This window comes from Centroberyx gerrardi, chromosome 19 (genome assembly GCF_048128805.1).
Source record: "Centroberyx gerrardi isolate f3 chromosome 19, fCenGer3.hap1.cur.20231027, whole genome shotgun sequence".
Classification (NCBI taxonomy): Eukaryota; Metazoa; Chordata; class Actinopteri; order Beryciformes; family Berycidae; genus Centroberyx; species Centroberyx gerrardi.
Window position 1 is genome coordinate 4,226,428 of NC_136015.1, and position 22,786 is coordinate 4,249,213.

Below are 22,786 nucleotides of genomic sequence, written 5' to 3' on the forward strand. Positions count from 1 at the left end.
TGAGTGATAGCAGGCTCCATGCTAACACTTTAGTATACACTAGATTGAGTGATCTAAAGAAATTCAGAACTTGCAGCAGCTCTAAAGCTTATGGTAGGCCCTATGTAATTTGAAATTATATGCGACGTCTTTGTGTAGATTGCTAAAATGTACAAGAAATATGATGCAAAAATAACAGTTTTGAACTGCCAGGAACTACTTTCCCTGTTTCCATAGGAAGTGAAGGTGATGGCAGACTGTGTACAGCTAAAAATCACTGCACACTTCCAAAAATAAACCTGGCTACATCAGCTACGTTGAATTAATGATATGTCATTTTTTAAATGTATTCATCTACAGGCCATATAATAAAGAACACTTTTATTACTAAAAGGTCAGTCTACTTTTGAGGTAATGCTAGTGGCTTACTATCCCTCAACATAGTGCACGCTAAAGTGTTAGCATGAAGCACCAGAGCCAATGATTTACAGGGGACACATGGGTGATTTTGGTGTCTATGTTCTCATTGTTTGATGGGTCAATCTACTAAAAACTTGGTGGTACTCCTTTGAGGCCGTAACAATCATTACATTTCAATCATTACAGAATGCAGCCAGTCAAACCCAGTGTCACCAAAGTCCCTTTAAGCAAAGTTGGTTCACTCAGGCGCCATCTTCGAGTCGTCTATATATAGGCTAAGTTATGACATACATCCAACCATTTGCATTACATATTTCTGAAAAATTTTATGAATTGTTAAGAACATGGAGTGTTAAATTTTCAAAGTTTCAAAGGACACTATTTCCACTTGTACACAGCTGCGTCCACTGCTTCTCCAAACAGTGAGATTACGATATTCAAGACAAAGCTAGTTTACAGCAGTCCCATACATACATTTGCCAACTGTCAGCAGTCATGTCATGCATGCAGCCCACAGTAGGGAGCTGACAGTTATATATATGGGAATATCATGTTATTAAATTATTTCAAATGTATTAATAAAACAGTTGCTGGCAGAAACTGCTGATGTTGCCCCCAACTTGCATGAGATGTCGTGAATAACATAGTTCCGCTGTTGCGTAAACTTGAAAGTATGATTGGTGGATTTTCTTCACGATATGCACACAAAGGTGTGTCAATTGGCCACCTTTAGTGGTACGAATTTTCCCATTCAACACGGATAGAATGCCCTGTCTCTATATATAACACCGTCTCTGGTGTCACCACACCAGGAACGCGCTGGAGTGCTCTGCTAGCCATCTATTCATCAGAAGTGAGGACATTGTGCGCACCAGCTGGACATAAAGCGCAGCAGCATTACTCATCAGAGTCGGGTTCATGCGGGTCACGTCACCTTGGACCCCCGCAGCCTCTCACAGAGCTTTCCGTCACAGAAAGAAATGGAGGATGGGAGATGTGGGCCTTGTGAACTGCAAACCGCTGGGATAATGCAGGGTCATTATTGACTTGCCCTCGGCCATTGCCTTGCATCTCTCCTCGTACCTCCATAGATTATGCAGCGGGAGAGAGAACATTGTCATCGTTTTTTGTTTTTTTTCCCCTGTCCCTGAAGTTTCCACCACTGCCACAGGCGAACCCCGCTGATGTGATACCTTCTTACCAAACGACATATTTGCCATTAAGTGACGCCTTCATGGGCGTTCTATCATCCGGGCTTGACATAATCAATGACGCTTGCCATATTGAATGAGACATTTTTTTTTTTTTACGATTGTTTTTTATCGTCGCATAGTGCTGCCGTCTAGAAATAGGTTTTGCAGACCTTGTGCGACATCATTCGATTTTGACCGTGTAAAGAGATGAGACAAGCTTCCGGTGAACATAAGGGTTTCATCCCCGCTAAGAGCAATCTAATTTAATGCGATGTAAAGTCGTGTCAGAGATAAGATGAATCCACGCGGAGATAAAGTGAGCTCAAATTGAATCTGCCATCAGTCAGGGCGGGAAACGCACACATAGATCTCTATTCGCCGGCCCGGGCTGCGGTCCGCCTCCTGTGGTGAATTGGCGTCAAAATGAAGGAGATATTAATCGATTCATGTGGCTACTCCACCGCACAACTGGAGCCTTGCACAAAGCCAGTGGGGAGAGGATGCGGTATTTGTATTTGCTTCTGTTCCTGCAGTCTTGAGGCTCTGTGAGATGCCAGACCAGCTCCCACATGCAGACTAGACTATCAGCAAATTTGGCCCCAAAGCTCTGAAAGCCCCAGACCAGCTACTGACATTTGAGAAGTAAAAATGCTAGGGATTTATGCAAGAGTGATAAGGAGGTTAGAGTGGGTTTTCCCTGCGGCTCGTGGGTCGCCGACAGCCTGCTGGACTCTGCGGACAAACCCTGTCTGAAGACCGAGCCAGCAGATCTAGTCCTAGAGAGGAAATGAGTCCAGCATTATTCAGCATGGGCTTACAGTCTGCTCATATAGCTCTCCCTCTCTGATCTTTTATGTGGGTATTAATAACTTATGAGTGAGCATTTGAACAATCAAAAGGCTGCATGAGTCTGTTGTGATTGCTATCTTAGTAGGAGGGTGTGACAATGAAACACAAAACAAAAGAGCAAATCATGAACTATTGATGTGTGTAGCTGTAGTGGGAGTAGTGGATGCAGGTTGTCTGTGACTGAAATAATGACATTTTATTGCCAGCTTTATAAAGTAATTAGGTAATCTGCGTGTTTCCTGGCTTATGTATCGGCGTATCGGCCATTATGAAGATAGCCTGGGCTGTATGTGTGTGTGCACACGTGCATGTATGCAGACAATAGCCTGTGATTAATGAAATCATCAAGATAAGCATCCCTCGATACCCCTCTTTCTCTTTTTCATTGTATCCATTTATCGAGAAATTCTCAATACCAGCACTTGAATGCGGCCTTTCAGCCTGAAACAATGGCTCCAGCGACAATTAGAGACACTGGCGCTGCGACAATGAGAGACACACTGTACTCAGATCAGCCTCAAAAGCGAAAGGCAACCGTGGAGGGAAATCTTCTGTGTGTTTTCTTTCCAGGAATCGGCACAATACAGAAAAAAAAACATTACCAGGTTTGTGTAATCTGACATAAACAGATGCTTGGAGGAGAGCGTCATTCCTGTCCTTTTGTACGCGGCACACAATGGCAATTGTGTTTCTCATCCAACCTGTATTATGCGGCCTTTCATCATCGTCTAAATGCAGTATAGGGAGATCTATTGCCTCGGCAGTACAGAGAGCCTATGTAATTTAACCTGCGGGACGACAGTGACAGGCAAAGAATACAGCCCAGCGCGGCCTTTGACCTTTAACACATTGATCGATTGTTTCGGTGAGTTCATTGCCGCCGCTGCCTATGCGCTCCGCTCTGCTCACATTAGAAATCATCTGTCTATGTCCTGTCTCTCATCTGAAAGTGCATAGGCTGCAGAATGACTGGGGACTCGTACTGTACCGTCTTCCGATAACGACGCCGGAGGCAGAGAGCAGAAAAGGGTCAAACGCCGAAGCTTATCAGCCAGTCATAAAGCACAGTAACTAGATGTGACATTGCTTGTAATCTCCTCATGCAGATTAAGTGGGACGGGCCTCCGATCAATGGATGATCAAGACTCTCCAATTAAAGAGGTTGCCGAACGCTAGCAGGTCTGTTTGGTGGTGATGATAAAAAAAAAATATTAAAAAAAGTCCATTAAAGTTGCTAATTAAATGATAAGCGTAAATTAAAACACAGGTCAAGAGAATGAACGGCGGAATTTTTAAGCAGCCAATATCTACTGGCTAAACGCGATGTGGGGTTGTGTGTGTGTGTGTGTGTGTGTGTGTGGAGGGGGGGGGGGGGGGGGGGGGGGGGGGTGTCTAAACAACCCTTCCATCACAAACTCATAACTGCATAAAAATACCTAGAGTGCTGCAGCTGAAGCACTCCGAAATGTAAAACAACTCCGAATGAGGCCAGAAAATAATCACGCAACGTGGCCGTTAAGCAACAACATAATATTTTATTTCTTTTCCATTTTATACACTATTTAGAAAATAAAACACATTGAATAAATACAAATTTAGAAAGCAACAGGTTTTTCGGCGAGGCGATCACCGTATTCCCACAGCAACACATGGTTTATTTTTTACATAGCTCTCTCGGACTAGTGGGGTTTTTTCACGTTTGCGGACCCCCCACCCCCGAAGCAGACTGGGCCACACACTGCAATGAAAACACTTAGGACTGGCATGCAGATGCTGAAGTGGTCCCCAATTTACGGACACAGAGAGAATGGATTGGCACATTGATAAAGACGTTGATAACATCTAGAAACACCTGGGGAGGGGGGGGAGGAGGGGAGAAAAGAAAAACACCTATTTACACAAATAATAAATAAAGAGAAATAAAGTCCCAAGACGACTCTACTGTACAGGTATGTCCATAGGATGCGACCGACTTCGTTCCTTTTTGTAAACGTCAACCTCAAAAGCAAGGAGCCTTCCCTCAACGGCCGCACCCAAGCAATAGTTCAAATATAGTACAGTACAACATGGGATGTTCACCGACAGCAGATTGCACCATTTACAGAGTGTTACAAAACAAACACGCAATATCGCCCCGTGGTATCAACTGTAGTCCCTTGTATGTGTTTGTTGTTCGTAGTAAGGCAGGATATAGCGGAGCTCTGTGAATCAGACCCCCCCGTTGTTTAAGTTTACAACCGGTAGTCGGGTCGCTGCGGCGGCGGCCGTACAAAATGAGCTGGGACGATTCGACTCCACTCCCGTTGGCGTCCTCCGGTTTGGCGGGTGTAAGTGGCACCGAAGGGAACGGGTCGGATGAGAATGCCGAGGAGAAGCGAAAGGGCGTCGGTCGTATGTTACAAGTTTGTCCAGTTAGCTTTCTTAAGTGTCTTTATGGCAGATAACGGTTTCATCCGGGCATGGCGAAGAAGACAACCAGAGCGGTAATACATGGACGAAGGAGCCAAGAGCAGAGAACCCGGGACGCGGGGACCCCGGGACCCCGGGACCCCGGGACCCCGGGACCCGAGACTTTCTCCTCGAGGAAGAACAGGAAGCATGGGATCGGTGCTATCTGACTTCCAGGCAGTCCAGGTACTCCAGGGCCAGGTCGTAGCAGAACCGGTACTGCTCCTAGGAACAGCACATGGGTTTAGTGTTTACACAGGACGCCAAAAGGGACCAAAGGTTCAAGTCAATCAGTACAGAAATGGCTGGGTTCAGGCTGTGGCCACGATGTAAAATTGCATGACTTTTCCATGACTTTCCTAGTCTAAGAGCTTCCAGGACCTAAAAATGTTCTTTCTTTCTGGGTTGTTAAAGGGAAAATTCACCTTTTAATACCTTTAGATATCATCAATCTGTGATGCCCAATGCATTCCACGAGTTATTTTGTGATGAAGTGTTGCAATTTACCTTTTTTGGCGTACCCACTTTCCCTCAACCTGCCTCATCTACTTCTACTTCAGCTGGTGATTTCCCATGTTTCCCAGAATGCCTTTTGACAAGCCCCAGAGAAAGGGCATGAACTTGTTTTCAATCAAAAGTGGGCGTTTGGGCATAAAGTGCGATCATATAGCTGTGGGTTATACATGTCTATGATCACAGCCGCTCCTCTTACTAAATTGGTCTCTCTGTCTCTTCTACAATGGATTTCTCCCTGTAGGATTGTTGAACGTCTCAAAATGGCGGCTCTAGAAAGAAGCCCTCGCTCTTTGATTCTGAGGGACTGACACCAAAGACATTTACCGTTAATGTTTTAGATCGCTGAAACATTTTCTGCTATCAAACTCCATTATAGCTGTCCTGGAAAAATCTTGACCTGACGTCACATTGTCTACATTTGGGAAGCTATGTTCCAGAATAAGAAAAATAAACTCAAACAACAAAATGCACCCAGAAATACAGTAGTTGCTTTTTTTAACAGTGTTAAAGTGTTTTAAGGTGGATTTTTCCTTCCATGTGTTATATGGACTAACAGACTTCACCTGTGTTTCAACTGGCATGAGGGTGAGTAGATAATGACAGAATTTTCATTTTTGGGTGAACTATTCTTTTAAATTTTTCTAAAGGGGTAAACAACAATTTCCGCTACAATATGGAATACACCTCTCTAAATTCCATGATATTCCAGAAATTCCGTGATCAGTGGGAACCCTGTTTGATGTGGTAGGCTGATGCAGTTTTCATAATAACGATATGTTGCGGTGAAGAACCTTACTCACCATCGTCTCCACCATGTTTGGCTTGGAGTTGCGCAGTGTTTTGGCAGCAAAGAACACGTCCACCATGCTGTGGTGGCGAATCATTTCCAGGATCATGGTGCAGGCACAGAAAGTACCGCTTCGACCACCACCATTCCTACTCCAGACAAACACACACACACACACACACACACACACACACACACACACAGATAAAGACATGAGTGATTTAATACAGATGCGGTACAGGAGCTCAGACAGCCTCTCGGAAGGGGAGCTACAGAGTGAAATGTCACAGCTTGACTGAGCTCAGATCAAGCATGCTGTCAGAAAAAGGCCAACTGGCAGACTTTAAAGATGAATATCTGAGTAAAGTTCTCATTAAAATACGGGAGCAGAGACTTAATCAGATAGGGGATGTCTAACATACAGCCTGACCTCCAGAGATCAAAGGGTTTGGGGGACACAGAGTCTAATGAAAAACAGAATCCTACAGTCAAACCTAAAGCTTCTTTTGCGACAATTACAAACGCAGCTAATGTAAAGAGACAAACACTGTAATGGTTGAGTTTTTCTTTTGAGCCATTTAAACTGAGGGCTTGTGAAATGTAAGAACTCCGAAAAACCAAAATGAAGTGTGAATGTGACACATTTAAAATAAATCCTGAGAATAGCACTTTAAATGTAGTCTGGCACTGTGTCAGATGTCTGCTAAAAGTCTGCATGAGAGAAGACATCAGGGTGAAATGAATGAGTTGGGTACCAGGGTTAGACCGATATATCAGTTTGTGTTGGTCAGATATTGGCCATTCAGTGTTGTCCACCCCCAATATGATGAAGGTCCCTCCATGACCAGAACTCATGAATATGTTTAAATCATTTCAGTGTTGTGTGGGAGGATTTTACTCAACAGTCTGTAAAACCTGCAATGAAACCTGCCTCACTCTTCCTTCAGGAGCTGCTACCCACCCAAAAGAAGTTTGGCCTTCAGTGGAGAGTATCAGGGTGTGATCACAGCTATAGTTTGTTTTCTTTGGTCCAAATACGTACCAGAAAGATACATTGTTGCACTTTGCATCTAGTTCCTTTAGGCTTCACACTGCCTTTATTACAAATTAACCAATAGTTGTAAACATGTCCATGGTCATGTTCTCTTTCTCATTGATTGGACAGTTTTGCCATTATCATATTTTTTTGTGCAAGCCGTGGCATGAACCTGCTCTGGCGGTCTTACAGCTAAGAGCTCACGAAGAATCGGTTGAATATGAGCATCAGGCGAGACTGAGACTGGACTTCACATCCTGTGGTTGGTGCGAACCGCACCTCAGTCCACATGGAAGAGGACTGAGACCTGCCTGAGTTCAAATGGCATCGTTCTCACCTGCCCAAACGAACTTAACTAAAAGAGTAAACACTCTAGAGTTTGGGTGAATTGAACCAAACAGGCTAGGTGGGAACGTGCTCTTGGTGTCCCATGATGGTCTAAATGCTGTTTCAGAGGCTTTTCCACCCTGACAAGAGTAACATTCCGGGAGAAACTCTGAATCCTTGAAACATTTGGGAATTTTTGGCATGAAAATGGTCACATGTAAAGATGTCGAATATCAGCACAAAATACCAACTATCGGCAAGTTCAATCCAAAAATCTCAATATCAGTATCGGCCCTCAAAAACCCATATCGGTCTAGCTCTGTTGGGTGCAGCAGCTGCTGTGGGTGAGCGGACTCACAAGCAGTGGACGATGGTGCGTCCCTCTCCACACTCCCTCTGCCAGTTGTGAACCTGAGCCAAAAGGCTGAGGAAGGCCTTCTTGGACTCGGGCACGTCGCGGTAGGGTGACCAGCGCAGGAACTGGAAGTGACGCACCACAAGCTGGCCTTCCTGAAGCTGGAGGTGAGAAGGAAGAAAGGGTAGGAAGAGATTGATAGTAGTGGATGTAGAGAGAGAGAGAGGAAACAATTGGAGAATGTTTTATTGCTCAAAGGCAAAAAGAACATTGACTGTAGCATAGCCTATAGAAGAGCATTACATCCGTTGCATATGCTCCACACCTCACAAACACATTCAAACATCCTCATCTATGTGGTTATCACCCAGGAGGAATTCTGTCAACAGTTCAAACCAGCTCAACGTCAACTGTGGGGCAAGAGTTCTTAATTGCCCAATCCTACACTTGTACTGTATTGTTAAAGGTGCTATGTGTAGCATTTTAACATCAATAAATCATTACCATGTTAATTTTGAGACATCAGTATAATTACTGTAAACAAACGAGACCATCACTGAGAAGATTGGCAGCCTCTACCGGCCTCTACACCGCATTTTATATTGTGTGCCACCGGGTTGGATTTACTTTACGGCACAAAACAGGAAGAGGGCGCTGTTCTTCTAGAGCAGATGATGGGGAGTGAAAGGGAAAAAGTCACTTCCAACATGTTTATCCTTCTTTAGTAAAGACAAACATGCCAGGGAGGGGGAGGGGGATACCATTGACGTGCGATCGTGAGATCAAGGCTACAAATCGTCTCGACTATGGTCTCATTTGTTTGCGGTAATTATACCAAGGTATCGTAGCTAATTTGACAATGATTTATTGATGTTTAAAAATGCTACACGTGGCACCGTTAACTACCGGAGAATGGAGTACCTTCTTGGGACCGAGACTATCGTCCTCCTGTTCTGTGGCGTCTGTCTCCTTCGGATCCTGCAGAGAGGCCATGTGGGAATAGTTTCTGACATGGTGTCTTGTTGTTTGTGTCCTTCATGTAGTTTCACAGAAAGCGGTGGTGGGGGGAGGGGTGTTGGGTGGGAGTGGACTGAGGGTGACGGGAGCGCTGACAGGGTAACATTAGGCCACCATGAGGGTGAGGCAGGAGGGGGTATGGGGGCGCGAAGAGCTAGGAGGGTTTGTCAGCTAAGGGAGGCTACGCGACAAGGACACATCTGCTCATCTAGCTGCTGGAAGCTTCTACAAGAGGCTGCCTGGCACCTACTGGGGTTACTGAGGTCAAGGGATGGGAGCTAGAACTGTCGCACCAGTATAAAATGGGAGCTGGAGCTAGGCTTAATCACTCAAACAACACCCAAACACAGGTACAGACACAGAGACAAACTAGCCAGCATACATACAACTTGCAAACACACACAATCTCAGTACGCACACACAGTAACAGAAGACGCATACTGAAATATTGGATAGTCAAAATCAAGGATCTTCCTTAAATGACTAGAACGGCTTTTTGTGAGTTTGTCCCATTGGTCTCCTTACCCAATATCTGACCGGAGGATTGGCACTAAAATCATGTCTCCAGTAAATAGCTCGGTCCGGTGCGCAAGCTAACAATATGTTAAGTAATCGTAGGCGATTAGCATTATCCAAAGTATGAAGATAAACCTTTTAGTAGACTGAAGTTGGAATTGGTTTTCATTCTATTCTGCCTGTAGTCATAACTTCTGAAAACCAAATCTCAATCTCCGTCATTAGTGAAGTTCATTACGAATCAACAATGCAAAAAACTTGCTTTGTCTGCAGTTAGCCAGACAACTTAGATGTCTGGTTAACTTTGCTCACGTCCCGTGTAAACAAAACAAGTTACGCTCAAAGTCTCGTGGGAAGAGAGATCTTTTGCCATTGAACATGCATTCTTTTAGTCAAATTTACTCACCAATCCCCTAAACAAGCTTGCTGGCAGGTTTAGACCTGTCACCATCCAGCCTTTTCCCATGGTTAGGATAATACTAGTCACAAAATACATAGAATTAGGCTACTTACTGTATGTGTTAGCATGCGCACCAGAGCTATCTACTGGAGACACAGAGATGATTCTGGTGCCTCTAGTTACATATGGGCCAAACTGTCAAAAAGTTGGAGTAGTCATTTCAGTGATGGTTGGCTCTGTAAAAGCATGGTGTGTTTTTATTCGTAATGTCAGTGGTAGTCACTGTTTTTCATCTGATTTTATAATAGCAGTTCAGTTTGTTTCAGTATCTCACATAAGTACTCAATTAGGACCACATGTGGTTATTGAACAGGTCTTGGCACTGTATGCGGCTTGCATCATTATCATGCTGTTCATACAACTGCTTTGTTGATAGTATGATTATTATGATGGGATTCTTAACAACCACTGGATAACAAATGCCATTTGGGACAAGGGTGACCATTCAGAATCATTATATAAGTATCAGACTTGATTAACCCTCTTGGAAATGAACAAATTGATTCCATGCCAGGAATTGCTTCCCACAGCAATACAGAGCAATAAGAGCTACTTTAGTTGGGTAGGACTTGATCGAGGAGTTTACTTGAACAAAAACATTCCATTTGATAGGAAAATGAAACATTTGAAGTAGCAATTTTGCCATTAGGCTATCAAAGTGACACACCAAGGCAACTGACAGACAGTAATTCAAAGTTTACACTTAGATCTGAATGTTCTTGTTGCCTTGCTATGAAGACAGCAAAATGAAGAGATAATCAAGGCAATTACATACTTTCATTAAATCAAGTCTGAGAAAATTGGTTGGGGGAGGTGGAAAAAAAAATATGGAAAACTAAGAAAACTAGACATATTGGGTGACTTTTCACCCCTCTAAAGTCTCTGACGATAACAGCCCGCCTATTCTCATATTTGTGTTATATGATATTTTCAGAGTTGGTGCTGAAGAAAATGATACGGTGCATTAGGGGTAAAAACAGTCTTTTAGGTGGTAAACAAAGGCCAAATTCAATGTATAGCAAAATTGCAAAAATGACCTTAAGACTCCAGAGGGGTTTTTACCACGCACTGCTGTACTCGTTCATGATGCAGGGGTGTCAACCTACCCGGGTGATGTTCTGGACCCGGAAGAGACGGATGATGACGTCGTCATCAGCCGTCCTGGACAGAAGCTCCACTGTCATCGGTCCAAACTGCTGAAGCCCCGGCTCAGGCCAATACTGCAGACAAGGCTGAGAAGAACAGGACGAATGGAGGGAAGAAAATGAGGGATGGATAAGAGGGTGAGGAGAAGGGGGGGGGGGGGGGGGGGGGGGGGGGGGTAGTAACAGGTCATTAGTCCACACTTGCTTGAGGAGGACAAATCATTATGTCACCGGCCGGGGATGGCAAAGCCCAGTAACAAGACACCTGAGTATTGACAGCGCAGACAATTAGCCTAAATGACAATGATTATCTACAAATAGCAACCGCGAATTAAACGAGCAAAAAAACAACCGTTCATCGCCAGGAACAATCCCTCACATAAGCCACGGTCACCCAGTTTGAATTATTCATAAGTCTAAATCATTACCATTAGCACATTATAAATTAATGGAGTAGGAAACCTTGGCTGTGCCTGGGAGAGATAAACAGGGAGTTAGCCAGGAGGTCGGCGCGCGCGAAAAACCAAGGTCTCCGATCGCTACCGCTTCAAAGACGCTTCCCCCAGCCAATGGGAGGAAAAAACACAGGGGACCGGTGTTGACACGCTGACGTGTTTCGCGGTGACATTGGGGTGGAGGGGACCCCTGGAGTAGGAAGTGATAATGGCATTTCACAGTGACAGAAGGGTATTAACAGGTGACATTGGGCAGGAGGGGAGATAAATATTTATACACCCAGACAGGAGACAGGCAGGCCCAACTCAGGAGGGCAAAGAGCGGCGAGGGAGGGGGGGGCGGTTGTTAATCCACTGGCAGGAAGAGACGGGAAGGAAGAGAGAGAGATAGACTAACAGGAGGAGAGAGAGAGAGGTTGCCGCTGACAGGCACGGAGCGAGCGTTGAGCGGGAATCCGACATGACACAGTGACAGACGGGCGATAGGGAGACGGCAGAACAAACCCACGCATGAGCAAACATGGGAGAAACGATAAGAACGTGTTAATGCCATGACAGCCCGTGCAAATTAAATCTTCGCCCTGAATGCGGGACTCAAGCGTCGTGGCAGCGCCCCAGCTACTGGCCAGACATTTGGGCCATATTGACGACTGTTCCGTATGCTGTGTTCACGTCGCAGCTGAAGAAGCTGGAGAATGGAATGACATCTGATTGAAGCGTCCACGTGTTTAACTCATTGGAACAAATTTTTCAACCATAAACAAAGATATTGCTCGCTTGTCATACGCAAAGTTGATTGTATTAGTGTGATTTTAACATAATTTTGACTTTTATGACCTCGGACTGCCGACATTGGTGGATTCAAGGCTATGTTTGCCATCTGTGTTGACGCACTGTGTTGTGAAGTCCGCAATTCTTGACGTCAAGGGAGATATCTGACCCTACAAAAAAGTTCCACATCCTACTTGGAATTACCATTAGGAGACTGATGTGAATGTTTTTTCCCAGTCGGCAGCTCGCTTATGATAAATTCGATATGACATGAACACGGCATTAGCACCCAAATGGACTACCGGTGCAAACCCACCCTTTCATTCCCATGCTCACCCTCACAAAAAAATGTACAGTATATTTTTGGACATCAAAACAAACAGAAAAAAAGCCAAAAAATGTCAGTTGATTATCTTTATCCTATGTTACTAGGACAAAAACTTTGAGAGACGTCCTTGTGTTTGAGAATATATGGCAACAAGGCAATTTATGCTTTGTTGGGGGGAGGAGTTGCATTTTGCAGAAGTGTTTTTGTAGTTTTGATTGGGCCTTCAACTTACTGCTTGCCTTACACTGGATGTAATTACACTTACACCGAGGAAATTGGCTGTGACTACATTTGGTGAATAAAGGGATGCTAACACTCTCTCTCACTCCTGCAAACAGTCCTGATCTCCAAATTCCCCCCTTCTTTTATTGGTTTTATACAAACATTTCTTGGAGGCAGAGTTGCTCTGGAGTCAGAAATAACCTTATTGGTTATTTGAGCCAAAGAACCAGTTTTTTGAGCACAAGTTAGCTAACTGGCAAACTTGAATGGCAGAGAAGGAACTCTGGTCAAAATATAAATAAAAAACATAAATTGCAATGACTTTTTTTTCATTCATTCATGACCATGGCAGCAGGCTAGCTAACTACTTAGATCGCTATAGGCTAGTATGGCTAGTTTGAACTTGGAAGGTCAGCAGGCTAACTAGCTAACCTAGCTAACTTTGCATGGCTAGATTGCATTTTTTTCAGTTAGTAGCAAGAGCTTATACTTAATATTAGCTTCCTCCTCTCTTACCTCTTTTCGTTTTTACTGGGCTTCAGTCTAACATTCCTTAGCGAGAAAAACCGAGGTTCTTTGGCTCCACCCACTGAGGTTTATCTCAACCAGTGAGGTTATTTCTGCCTCCAGAGCAGCTCTGCCTCTGAGAAATGTTTGCAACTAAAACCCCCCTCCCTCTCCTCTCCTCTTACCCAGGCAGAGTTGGACTGGTTCAGCTGGTTGAGCATGACCACCGAGGTGCAGCCGTAGTCGTACACAAGTCTCCAGAAGTCGGTGGTGGTGCCCGGCAGGGGGTGCGGCGTCACCACGAAGGCAGCGGGTCGGAGGAAGCTGTCGGTGAGCGCGGCGTTGATGTAGTTGTTGCCCTCGCCCTCGGTGGTGACCAGGAAGGCCAGGGCGCGGTCCGGCGGCAGCACGTCCATGCTGCGGTTCTTCTCGCGGTTCCTGGGCATCAGGGAGATGCTGCACTCCTCCACGTCCAGGTGGGGAGTCACCGAGTTCAGAGTCTGACGGACGGAGAGACAGGAGGGATGAGGCGTGGGCAAGTGAAGAACAGAGAAAAAGGGTATGCATGGAAGATAATTGGTAATCCGTTGGTATGTGTGCATGTGTGTGTGTGTGAGAGAGAGAGAATGTGTGCACAGATGGTGAGATGGTAAGATAAAGTGAAAGACTGAGAAAAACGATTGTGATAAGAGGAGACAGACGAAGCGAAACAGAAATGGGATCAAAGAGAGATGGACAGAGGCAATGAAAATATTCTCCACTCAAACGGCCCGACTGTCTATACTTGACAAGCACAAATATCTCGAATCATCCCAGGGAAACTTTAAAACACATTTGTTATCAGTCAAAACCACCATGGGGCTTAATGGATAAAAACACATTTAGTGCAATCTCATACATTATGAATAAGCATATTATGAAGCTCTGGAAATTGAAATGAGAGGGAAAATTGAAGTGATTATCTAACTTGCTTCATATTGTGAATGACTCCCCGTTGGTTTTGACAAAATGAATAGGACATTCCAGCTCGTAACTGGTATATTGCGTCTAGGCTACGTGTTCCAATTATGAGAGGCCATCTTATTGGACTGGGCATATGAATAACACTAAAAGAAGTTTTGTGCTGCATGTGGAGATGAGGGTTTGTAATTATTCTGGCCAAAGGTCACCAATCATTAACGTCATTAAAATAGGCGGCATGCAAAACTACAGACTACATCAAACTGGACACGGCAAGACCATTAAAAAAAGATAAACTCATGGACTTTTTCATGGACTTTTGCTGCTCACACACATGTATTACATGCTTAGCGCATACTGATATGAAAAGTAGCTTCAGGGATGTTAATTAGGGTGAAACGGTGAGCGTGGTGCATGCTTTCATGAACCTTTGTGTGTGTCCTTGTACGCCTATCCTTATGAGGCCCGAATGTCCTCGTAAGTCCTTATAAGGACCAAATGTCCTCATAAGGATAGAAAGATGATGGATAGAAAGCCTCCAAAGTGAGGACATTTTGCCGGTCCTCACTTCAACAAAGGGTTAGTTTAAGATTAGCATTTGGGTTTAGGGTTAAGGTTAAATTTAGGATTAGGTTTAGGTAAGGGTTAAAGTTTGTCTCCATCTTTGCTGTGGTGTTTCTGCACTGCTCTTCCCAGAGATCACCTGTCAATCAAACAGTGTGTCCAGTACTGTGACATCTTTTTCCTTGGATTTTCTGTTGATGCAGTTTGAGTGTGTTACCTGGAACTCCTCTCTGAGCTGGGAGGTGTTGCTCTGTGAGTCCACCTTCAGCATCTCCTTATAGGTGAGCGCAAACTCATTGACAGGGATGGCGGTCTCTCCACACAGACAAGCCTCCAGGATGGCATCATGGATGAACACATACTGCTCCTGACAGACAGGAGGGAAAAAAACACATTTACAAACTTACACAAAAACCCTCACTGCACTTATAAGCCCCATAATTGCTAATTGCCCACTCGGGAAGAACAATATTGAATTTAATTACTGCCGTTGAAAATGTTGACTAATAATCGTAACTGTCAACATTCTTCACATTGCCATGCCCACACTTAGGCATTGTTTCTAAGCAGTAAATTGTCTATAAATGGGGGGAAAAGTGCAGAAAACACACATCAGAAGAGCCAAACACGGCCCACACATAATTTTTGAATAACATCATATGCCGTGCAATTAACGAGGAAATTTGTTTTGACACCCAACCACACAAAAGATCAAAAAGGCGACAATACATTCAAAATTACAGGGACATCATATCATCCCTTTTCCGAATCTTTTCAATTGATTTATTTATTTATTTCGAAGGTTAAATGTACTCAGTAATTGCAGAAATCTGCATTCAACTGGTAGAGTAGTTGCAGTTGAAAGGTGAAAAGGTGAAATTAAAAGGAAGGGAAACACTATTGTTTTTGGTATTTACTGTCTCGACTTTCCTGACAGAATATTTAAATAAGAGAATATTTTCCGACTGCTGAAAGAGAATATTATTAGAATACTCATAATAACCCCTATCTTTCTCCTGCTTATGTGAAGATTGAGAATTCGCCTAAGCACAGTTTAAATAGAAAATCTCTGCTTTTTCTGCCAATCTACACTGAGCTCCTGTAAAGGAAGTATTATCTCATATCGAGGGCCGATATTAACTTTTTATTAAAAATGAGATATCAGTCAGTGTTGTCCACCTCTGATATGATGGAGGCTCTTCCCTGACCACAGCTAGTGAATATGTTTTTATTATTATTTTTTTTTTATATCAGATGTCTGACCAGAGAAATCATTCCAGTGTGGTGTGGGAGGATTTTAGTCAATAGTCTGTAAAACCTGCAGCGAAATTAGATTTTCTTTGCACCTTATCATTTAATTATTATGTTTTTTGGTGAATTCCTTTATTTAAAGGTAGTAATCTATCCCAGAGTTTCTCCTACTATTGAATAGGTGTGGTGGGTCACTCTGCTATAAGGAGCTGCTAACCCTAAAATAATTAGTCTGGGTTTCAGTGGAGAGTTTTAGTGTCCCATGATGGTCTAAATGCTGTTTCAGAGGCTTTTCCACCCTGAAGAGAATAGAATTCTGGGGGGAACAGTGAATTTTTGGGCATTAAAATGGTCAAATATGAAGATAAAATATCAGCTATCGCCAGCTTCAATAGAAAAATATCAATATCAGTCCTTGGTCTAACCCTAATCGTATCACAGTACCGCATTTTCTCAGCTGCGGTGGCGATCAAACCTGTGACCTTCCTGCTAACAGTATCAGTGCGCCACCCTCCCACTCACTTCTGTCTGGATCATGTTGATGCGTCGGGAGCAGAGGGTCTTGACACAGTTGTAGATGTCTACCACTCCTTCGCACTCAGCCATATCCAGCATGACGTCCAGCACAATGTAGCAGCCGGTCCTGCCTGCCCCCATACTGGCACAGCGGAGAGAAGACAAGGAAATCGACAAGCCTGAATTACAAAAAACTGGACGGGAGCGATTCAGCGGGGAGCCTTTAGTAATGATCGAGAGACTTTACCCAAAGTCAAGTATAATGAAAGGCTTCGTTCTAGAGAGAAAGAAAGAGGATATAATGACCAACATGTTCTGGCGGAGTAAGAAATCCAAGTCCGGGCACTTGTGGGTTTGAAAGTTAAAAAGCCTTTAATTGGACAGGGCTAAGACATTCAGAAACACCTACTCGTATCGGCCTGTGCCTCCAGTGCCGGGGTCCAACATCGTGATGAAGGCATGTGTAGGTGTTTTTAAATGTCTTAGCTCTCCAATTAAAGGCTTAGTAACTTTCAAACTCACAAGTGCCTGGACTTGGAAATTTTATGCCACGAGAAGACATCTGTGGTCATAACTAGGGATGGGACGATATATCAAGATATCAATGTATCGCAATACAAAAATGTGACGATACGTATCGTGCAGAGGTGTGACCAAGTCAGCTTTACTCGATTCCCAAGTCAGTCTCAAGTCTTGAGGCACAAGTCTAAATGTAGATTACCAAGTCAAGTCCAAGTCAAGTCCATGTCATTAATGTCAAGTCTCAAGTCTAAATGTAGAACAGCAAGTCAAGTCCAAGTCATTAATGTCAAGTCTCAAGTCTAAATGTAGAACAGCAAGTCAAGTCCAAGTCATTAATGTCAAGTCTCAAGTCTAAATGTAAGTCAAGTCAGAACAAATCAAGAGTCCAGTATCAATTTAATATCTTAAAGAAAACTAAATATCTAGGACTTTTCAATGCAATATGGTTTTAATAGGATAAAAACTTGGTAAGAGCATCATGAGTTTGATTTCTATAATCAGTTTCAACTTCAATAAATTCAATCATTCCATACAAATTCAGAAAACAGAATTTAAATTCAGTCGTCTGCTGGAACAAATCTCATCACTTTCAATCTAAGTCATTTACACAAACACAAGATCTCAAGTCAAGACTTTAGAAACCTTTTCAAGTCATCAAAGCACAAGTCAAGTCCCAAGTCACCAGAACCCAAGTCAAGTCAAGTCTCAAGTTTTCTCTTCATGCATCAAGTCAAGACTCAAGCAATTACAACTGTGACTCGAGTCTGACTTGAGTCCAAGTCAAGTGACTCGAGTCCCCACCTCTGGCATCATGGGGCGGAAAAATAAATCTTTTCATTCTAGCGAGCCAATGCCATTACTGGAAAGATTTGTGGCTCAGAAATGAACATAATTCTGCACAGTCAGACTTTGTTGTCACTGAACTTTTATTTATTACATTATATCGTGGTTGTATAGAATCGTGAACCCCATATCGTGTATCGAATCGTATCGTGAGATAAGCATATCGTCCCATCACTACTCATAACATTTCCTTTCTTTCTTTCCAGTACAGTTCTTGGCCTCCAAGAGCACCTATAGTTGTTTGGGAATACCTGAAAAGGAAAAATCCACCCCAAAATCACTTAAATACTGTTAAAAACAGCTGTTGGTGATGTACTTTTCCATGGGTCCATTTTGTTGTTTGGCGGTGTATTTTTCTTATTTCCGTGGTTAACTGGTCAAACGTCAAGATTTGGTGTCAGTCCCTCAGAATCTAAGAGAACCTAAGAGTAAGGGCTTCTTTCTAGAGCCGCCATTTTGCACCAAGAGACGTTCAACAATCATACAGGGAGAATCCATCATAGAAGAGGAAGAGAGACCAATTTCTCCACCGACAGTAGCCTCAATAGACCAGAATACAATGCAGCCACAGCTTGCACCTTTGTGGATCTGTCATCGGTAGTGTGTGAAATCCGACGCCCACTTTAACAGCTATTTTGTAATTTGAACAACCGGGCACGGCACATCACATCACGGCATTGTTCTCCCTCCACTCTCACTTTGTCTTGACTGGAAAAAATGACTATGCTATCGCTCTGTCCACCAACTTGTATACAGCACAGAGAACCCCTTTCTGTGGAGGGTTGTTGAAGGGCAACATAGGAAATCATTAACTGAAGTAGAAGCAGACGAGGCAGGTTGAGGGAAAAGTAAATGACAACACTTCATCACAAAATAACTCCTGGAATGCGTCGAACATTTCAGATTGATGAGATCTAACGGCGTAAGAGTTTTCCCTCAAAAACCAACATCTGTGAGGTGTTTACCCCAGAGGCAGGATGATCAGTTACCTGCAGTGGACCACGACCGGTCCGGCGTCCGGAGGCGTCGAGGCCTTGACCCGCCGTAGGAAGGCCAGCAGGCCGGTAGCGTGGTACGGCACGCCGTGCTCGGGCCAGGAGGTGAAGTGGAACTGGCACACCTCGTGTTTGGCGGGGTAGCCTCTCTGCGAGAAACAATTAGACAGCCTCAATGAGATGCTATCACCGTGTGAACGGTTGGGAAGAGTGCCACAAATAGAAACCAATTAAGCCGTCAAGTGAAGAACTGCAATTTGAGAGAGTACGAGAGAGAGAAAGGCACCAGCGTCCTCGCGCAGATATGGAACAGTGGTGCTATGAAGGGAAGTTTCAGGTAAAAATAAAAGTGAGAGTGTGACTCACCCGCTCCATGGCGAAGGTGCGGACGGTGTACTCCGCCAATGTTTCTGTCTTCAGCAGCGTTATCTTAATGTCGCCGTAGAGCTCGCTGTCGTCAGGCCAATACTTACAGCACTTCATCTGGACAAATAAAAGAAAAAGGTCGGCTCCATAAAGGTTCACAGGTATACAGCTTCACTTGGCTTTGCCTTAACACTGGAAAGGTCAAACGCGCATTCCACTGGGCACCGAGGCTTTTTCCACACTCTTCAACACTATAAATGCAATGGTGTCCTCATATCATTTTAGAAATACAACTGTTGACATCAGAGTAAAATAGCTTTTTTTTTCAGAGGGAACTTTTTGGCATTTTGGTCCTTTTTGGAGGCACTTTCATTGAAATCGTTGGCAAATAAACACTCAATTTGTAGCATTTAAACTATATTTAAACTGGCAGCAGGCCTTACAGAAGAGGATGGTGCAGGTTTTTAAGACACTGGTTGTTTTATATTGCATTCTCTTCTACTGCTGGCTGCGTGGTGCCAACAGTTTCTACTGCTTCAGGCTGCACACTCGCTTGTGTTCTGATCAATGATCAGCTGATCAGCTCCATTTTTCTCGCCCACTGGAAAGAATCGCCCGGCCTTAGGCTCCTGTGAATCACCTACAGTAGCCCACGGGGGACAGTAGTCGCGTTCAAACATGAATATTTGACAAACCGATGAAAAAAACAGGCCGGAATACAAAAAGGGCAGTCCTATCGGGGGAATGTTTTGCCTCCTCATTTTGAATTTCACAGGCATTTTGTTAACGTTCAAGGGCGTTTTTGCCCCGAGCCCCCGGTAATTTCTGACCCTGGTTGACACTGATTTGGCTGTGTTGCTTGTGTTGCTATTATTCCAAAAATACATTTTCACAGCATGAGGTTTTATAGCCTTTGCGTATTAGGTTAGTAGATGTTTTTTGTAGGAAACAGACATCAAAAGCTTGCTTGGCCGTAGATCGGAGATCAGAAGTCTGGCCTTTCTAGTCTATATTGAGAGGATTCTACATATAACCATAGGCATCTGTTAACTTTAAATACTTTTGTGCTCAATACGAATGATATTATCTGGCAGGCTGTGCTACCTGCAGTGCTGATATAATATACTGTGCCAGAAGGGCTGGTTTATATTGCAACAGCAGCCTACAATATTCAACAGAGGCAGGACTAGGTATTGTGAATAGAACATAGGCTGGAGTGTCCTTCACGGGCCTTCATATACATCAAAGCTTTTCACCTTGGAGCCTGGCCACCAAAGAAACGGGTGATCACTCATGACCGGCCCGAGCCGGCCGCTCCCCCTCCCGCAACGCGGGAGCGAAGCAGCTCTTCCCACCTAATGACAAAGGCAGTTCTAGAAATACACACTCCCTCCATCCGTCTTCGCGCGCGGAGAGGAGAGGTCACGGGACGGAGGAGGGAAGACGGAGACACCTACCCTGCCCACCTCCACCAGCTTGGTGATCATGACGATACTGAAGCAGTTCTCCTGCCACACCATCCGCCAGAAGTCGTAGATCATCTCCTGCTTGGGACCTGTGGAGGAGGAGGAGGAGGTGATGTGTGGCAGAGGAGTGAGGGGGAAAAAACAGGCGAGAAGGTGGAGGAGCGGAAAGAGGAGGAGGACACGGAGGGTGGAGAGGCGAGCCATAAGTCAGAGCAAATAGCGGCAATAACCATCAATGTACAGGCGCTGTGTAATCCATGCCGGCGAATAGAGTAACAATGTGTCATTCGTGAACTATTGCCCGCGCTGTGTTCTCCTAATGCCGGGGAGAAATGTCATTTCAATACACCCACAAATCCTCAGCCATTGTGCAAACAAGGCCCTGCGTTGCCTGTGCGAGGCTGACACAAATCACACCCCCCCAGCAGCAGATGACACTTCCATTGATTTCATTACGCTATGGCGTTGATAATATCACAAGGTCCTCCTTCATATCGCCTCCTGCGCTGGATACGCTATGCCCTTTTAATGAACAAGATGTCGCTTCGTTTTTTTAGCTCCGCTTGACACCCACGCAGTTTGTTTAATAGGAATATTATCATGTCTCCTAGAACTGACCGAGATGACATTTTCAATGCAAGGTCGCCCCTCGTCGTCCCTGGCGGTGTGTTTGTCTATTGTGGGACGCGATTGCTTTTCGCTCTCGCTATAGTATGTTTTTGTTTTCTATTAAGATAAAAAAGCAACTCGTAGGCGTATAGGGGGGCTTTGATCCGCGTAGAAAGACGACAAGCACAATCGAATACAATCAGGCAGTACAGTGGCGCTTGTTTTTTAGCTTCCGCGCTTGTTTTAAAGAGGAGGAATCAAAAGGTAAGCGCTCGACGACGCACCCCAGGGCCGACGTGGCAAGGCCCCTGCGACGGCTGAGCAACACAATAGAAGGAGGAGGAGGATGAGGATGAGAAGGAGGAGGAACAACCTTGCTTGTCTTTTGAAAAAAATAACAGGGCAGCTGCAGAGCCTGACAACTGTTTTCCCTTTTTTACAGCAGCTAGAGCCCGGGCTTTACTGTTGTCGACCCAAGGTGAGCCGGCGCCAGCCTCTGTGGGTTTTAATGCGCCAAACGTGGGCAGGCTACTTTAACCGCTGCGTTCCCTCCTCTTCACGCCGGTTACTCACGGCTCTCTCCCTCTCCGTTTTTTTCCGCATGTATTAGCGATACCAGATGTTAATTTTTCAGCAGTGGCGGCGGCGGCAGAAGCCGGTAATGCGCCGCCAGAGGGACGGGCCAGTCAAGACGTAGAGACGGATGATGCTCGATCCTAGCAGCTAAGTGAATCTGTATGCGTAGTGCAACATGCTGCTCCTTTGGACTCGGGCTTTTCAGAGTGTGCTTGGCATTTCTCCTCCCCGTCCACCTCCCCCTCCCCCTCCTCCTCCCACACCCTCATCTCTGGACATAATAGAGAGTTAGCCTAGAGCACCTGCTGCCTCCTACAGAGCCACAGCTGCCTTAAGGCTCATCTAAGCTACAATGGATCAATCTCGCTTCGCCTCGGCCGCCGACCGGCAAGGGCTCGCGCGCATCTATATGCAAAGCATGTTTTTTTGTTCAGTGTAAGTATACAGTGCGAGTGTGTGTGTGTGTGTGTGAGAGATAGAGAGAGAGAGTGCGTACATACTGTACCTGAACCCAAGGATGGAAGTAATGAAGTACTCTCATTACTGTAACTGAGTCGCTTTTTAGCGTACTTGCACTTTTTTTCAGTATTTTTTGAAGTTTTACTTTACTGAAGGATTATACTTCTCCACATTTGAAATTGCATCCATGCAGATTTTGCAGGCTCTCCATGAGCATGAGAGACTGGCAATTGTGTTGAATGAATTGTGTTGATTCATGCTTTACTTATGTGCTTTCTTTTTTTAAAGTTTTTATGTATTTTTTAATTAAAAGAATCTCACATCCTTT

The 22,786-nt window shown here is 44.4% G+C and overlaps 1 protein-coding gene across 8 annotated transcripts in view; it reads right to left on the reverse strand.

The window, feature by feature from the left end:
- Window positions 1–5,020: 5,020 nt before the first annotated feature.
- The window catches only part of ptprua (protein tyrosine phosphatase receptor type Ua), a 147,105-nt gene continuing 129,339 nt past the window's right edge, over window positions 5,021–22,786 (reverse strand). For 6 of the 8 annotated variants that reach the window (XM_078290147.1, XM_078290148.1, XM_071899086.2 and 3 more), the window contains 10 exons: window positions 20,806–20,903; window positions 19,349–19,465; window positions 18,977–19,131; window positions 16,629–16,764; window positions 15,073–15,222; window positions 13,517–13,831; window positions 11,010–11,135; window positions 7,914–8,071; window positions 6,206–6,341; window positions 5,021–5,114 (listed from right to left, as the gene is read on the reverse strand). In XM_078290147.1, coding sequence (XP_078146273.1) covers window positions 5,052–5,114; window positions 6,206–6,341; window positions 7,914–8,071; window positions 11,010–11,135; window positions 13,517–13,831; window positions 15,073–15,222; window positions 16,629–16,764; window positions 18,977–19,131; window positions 19,349–19,465; window positions 20,806–20,903 — 1,454 coding nt within the window. In that variant the 3' untranslated portion in view covers window positions 5,021–5,051. The remainder of the gene's footprint in view (window positions 5,115–6,205; window positions 6,342–7,913; window positions 8,072–11,009; window positions 11,136–13,516; window positions 13,832–15,072; window positions 15,223–16,628; window positions 16,765–18,976; window positions 19,132–19,348; window positions 19,466–20,805; window positions 20,904–22,786) is intronic. The other 2 variants (XM_071899088.2, XM_071899087.2) reach the window with 2 other exon arrangements.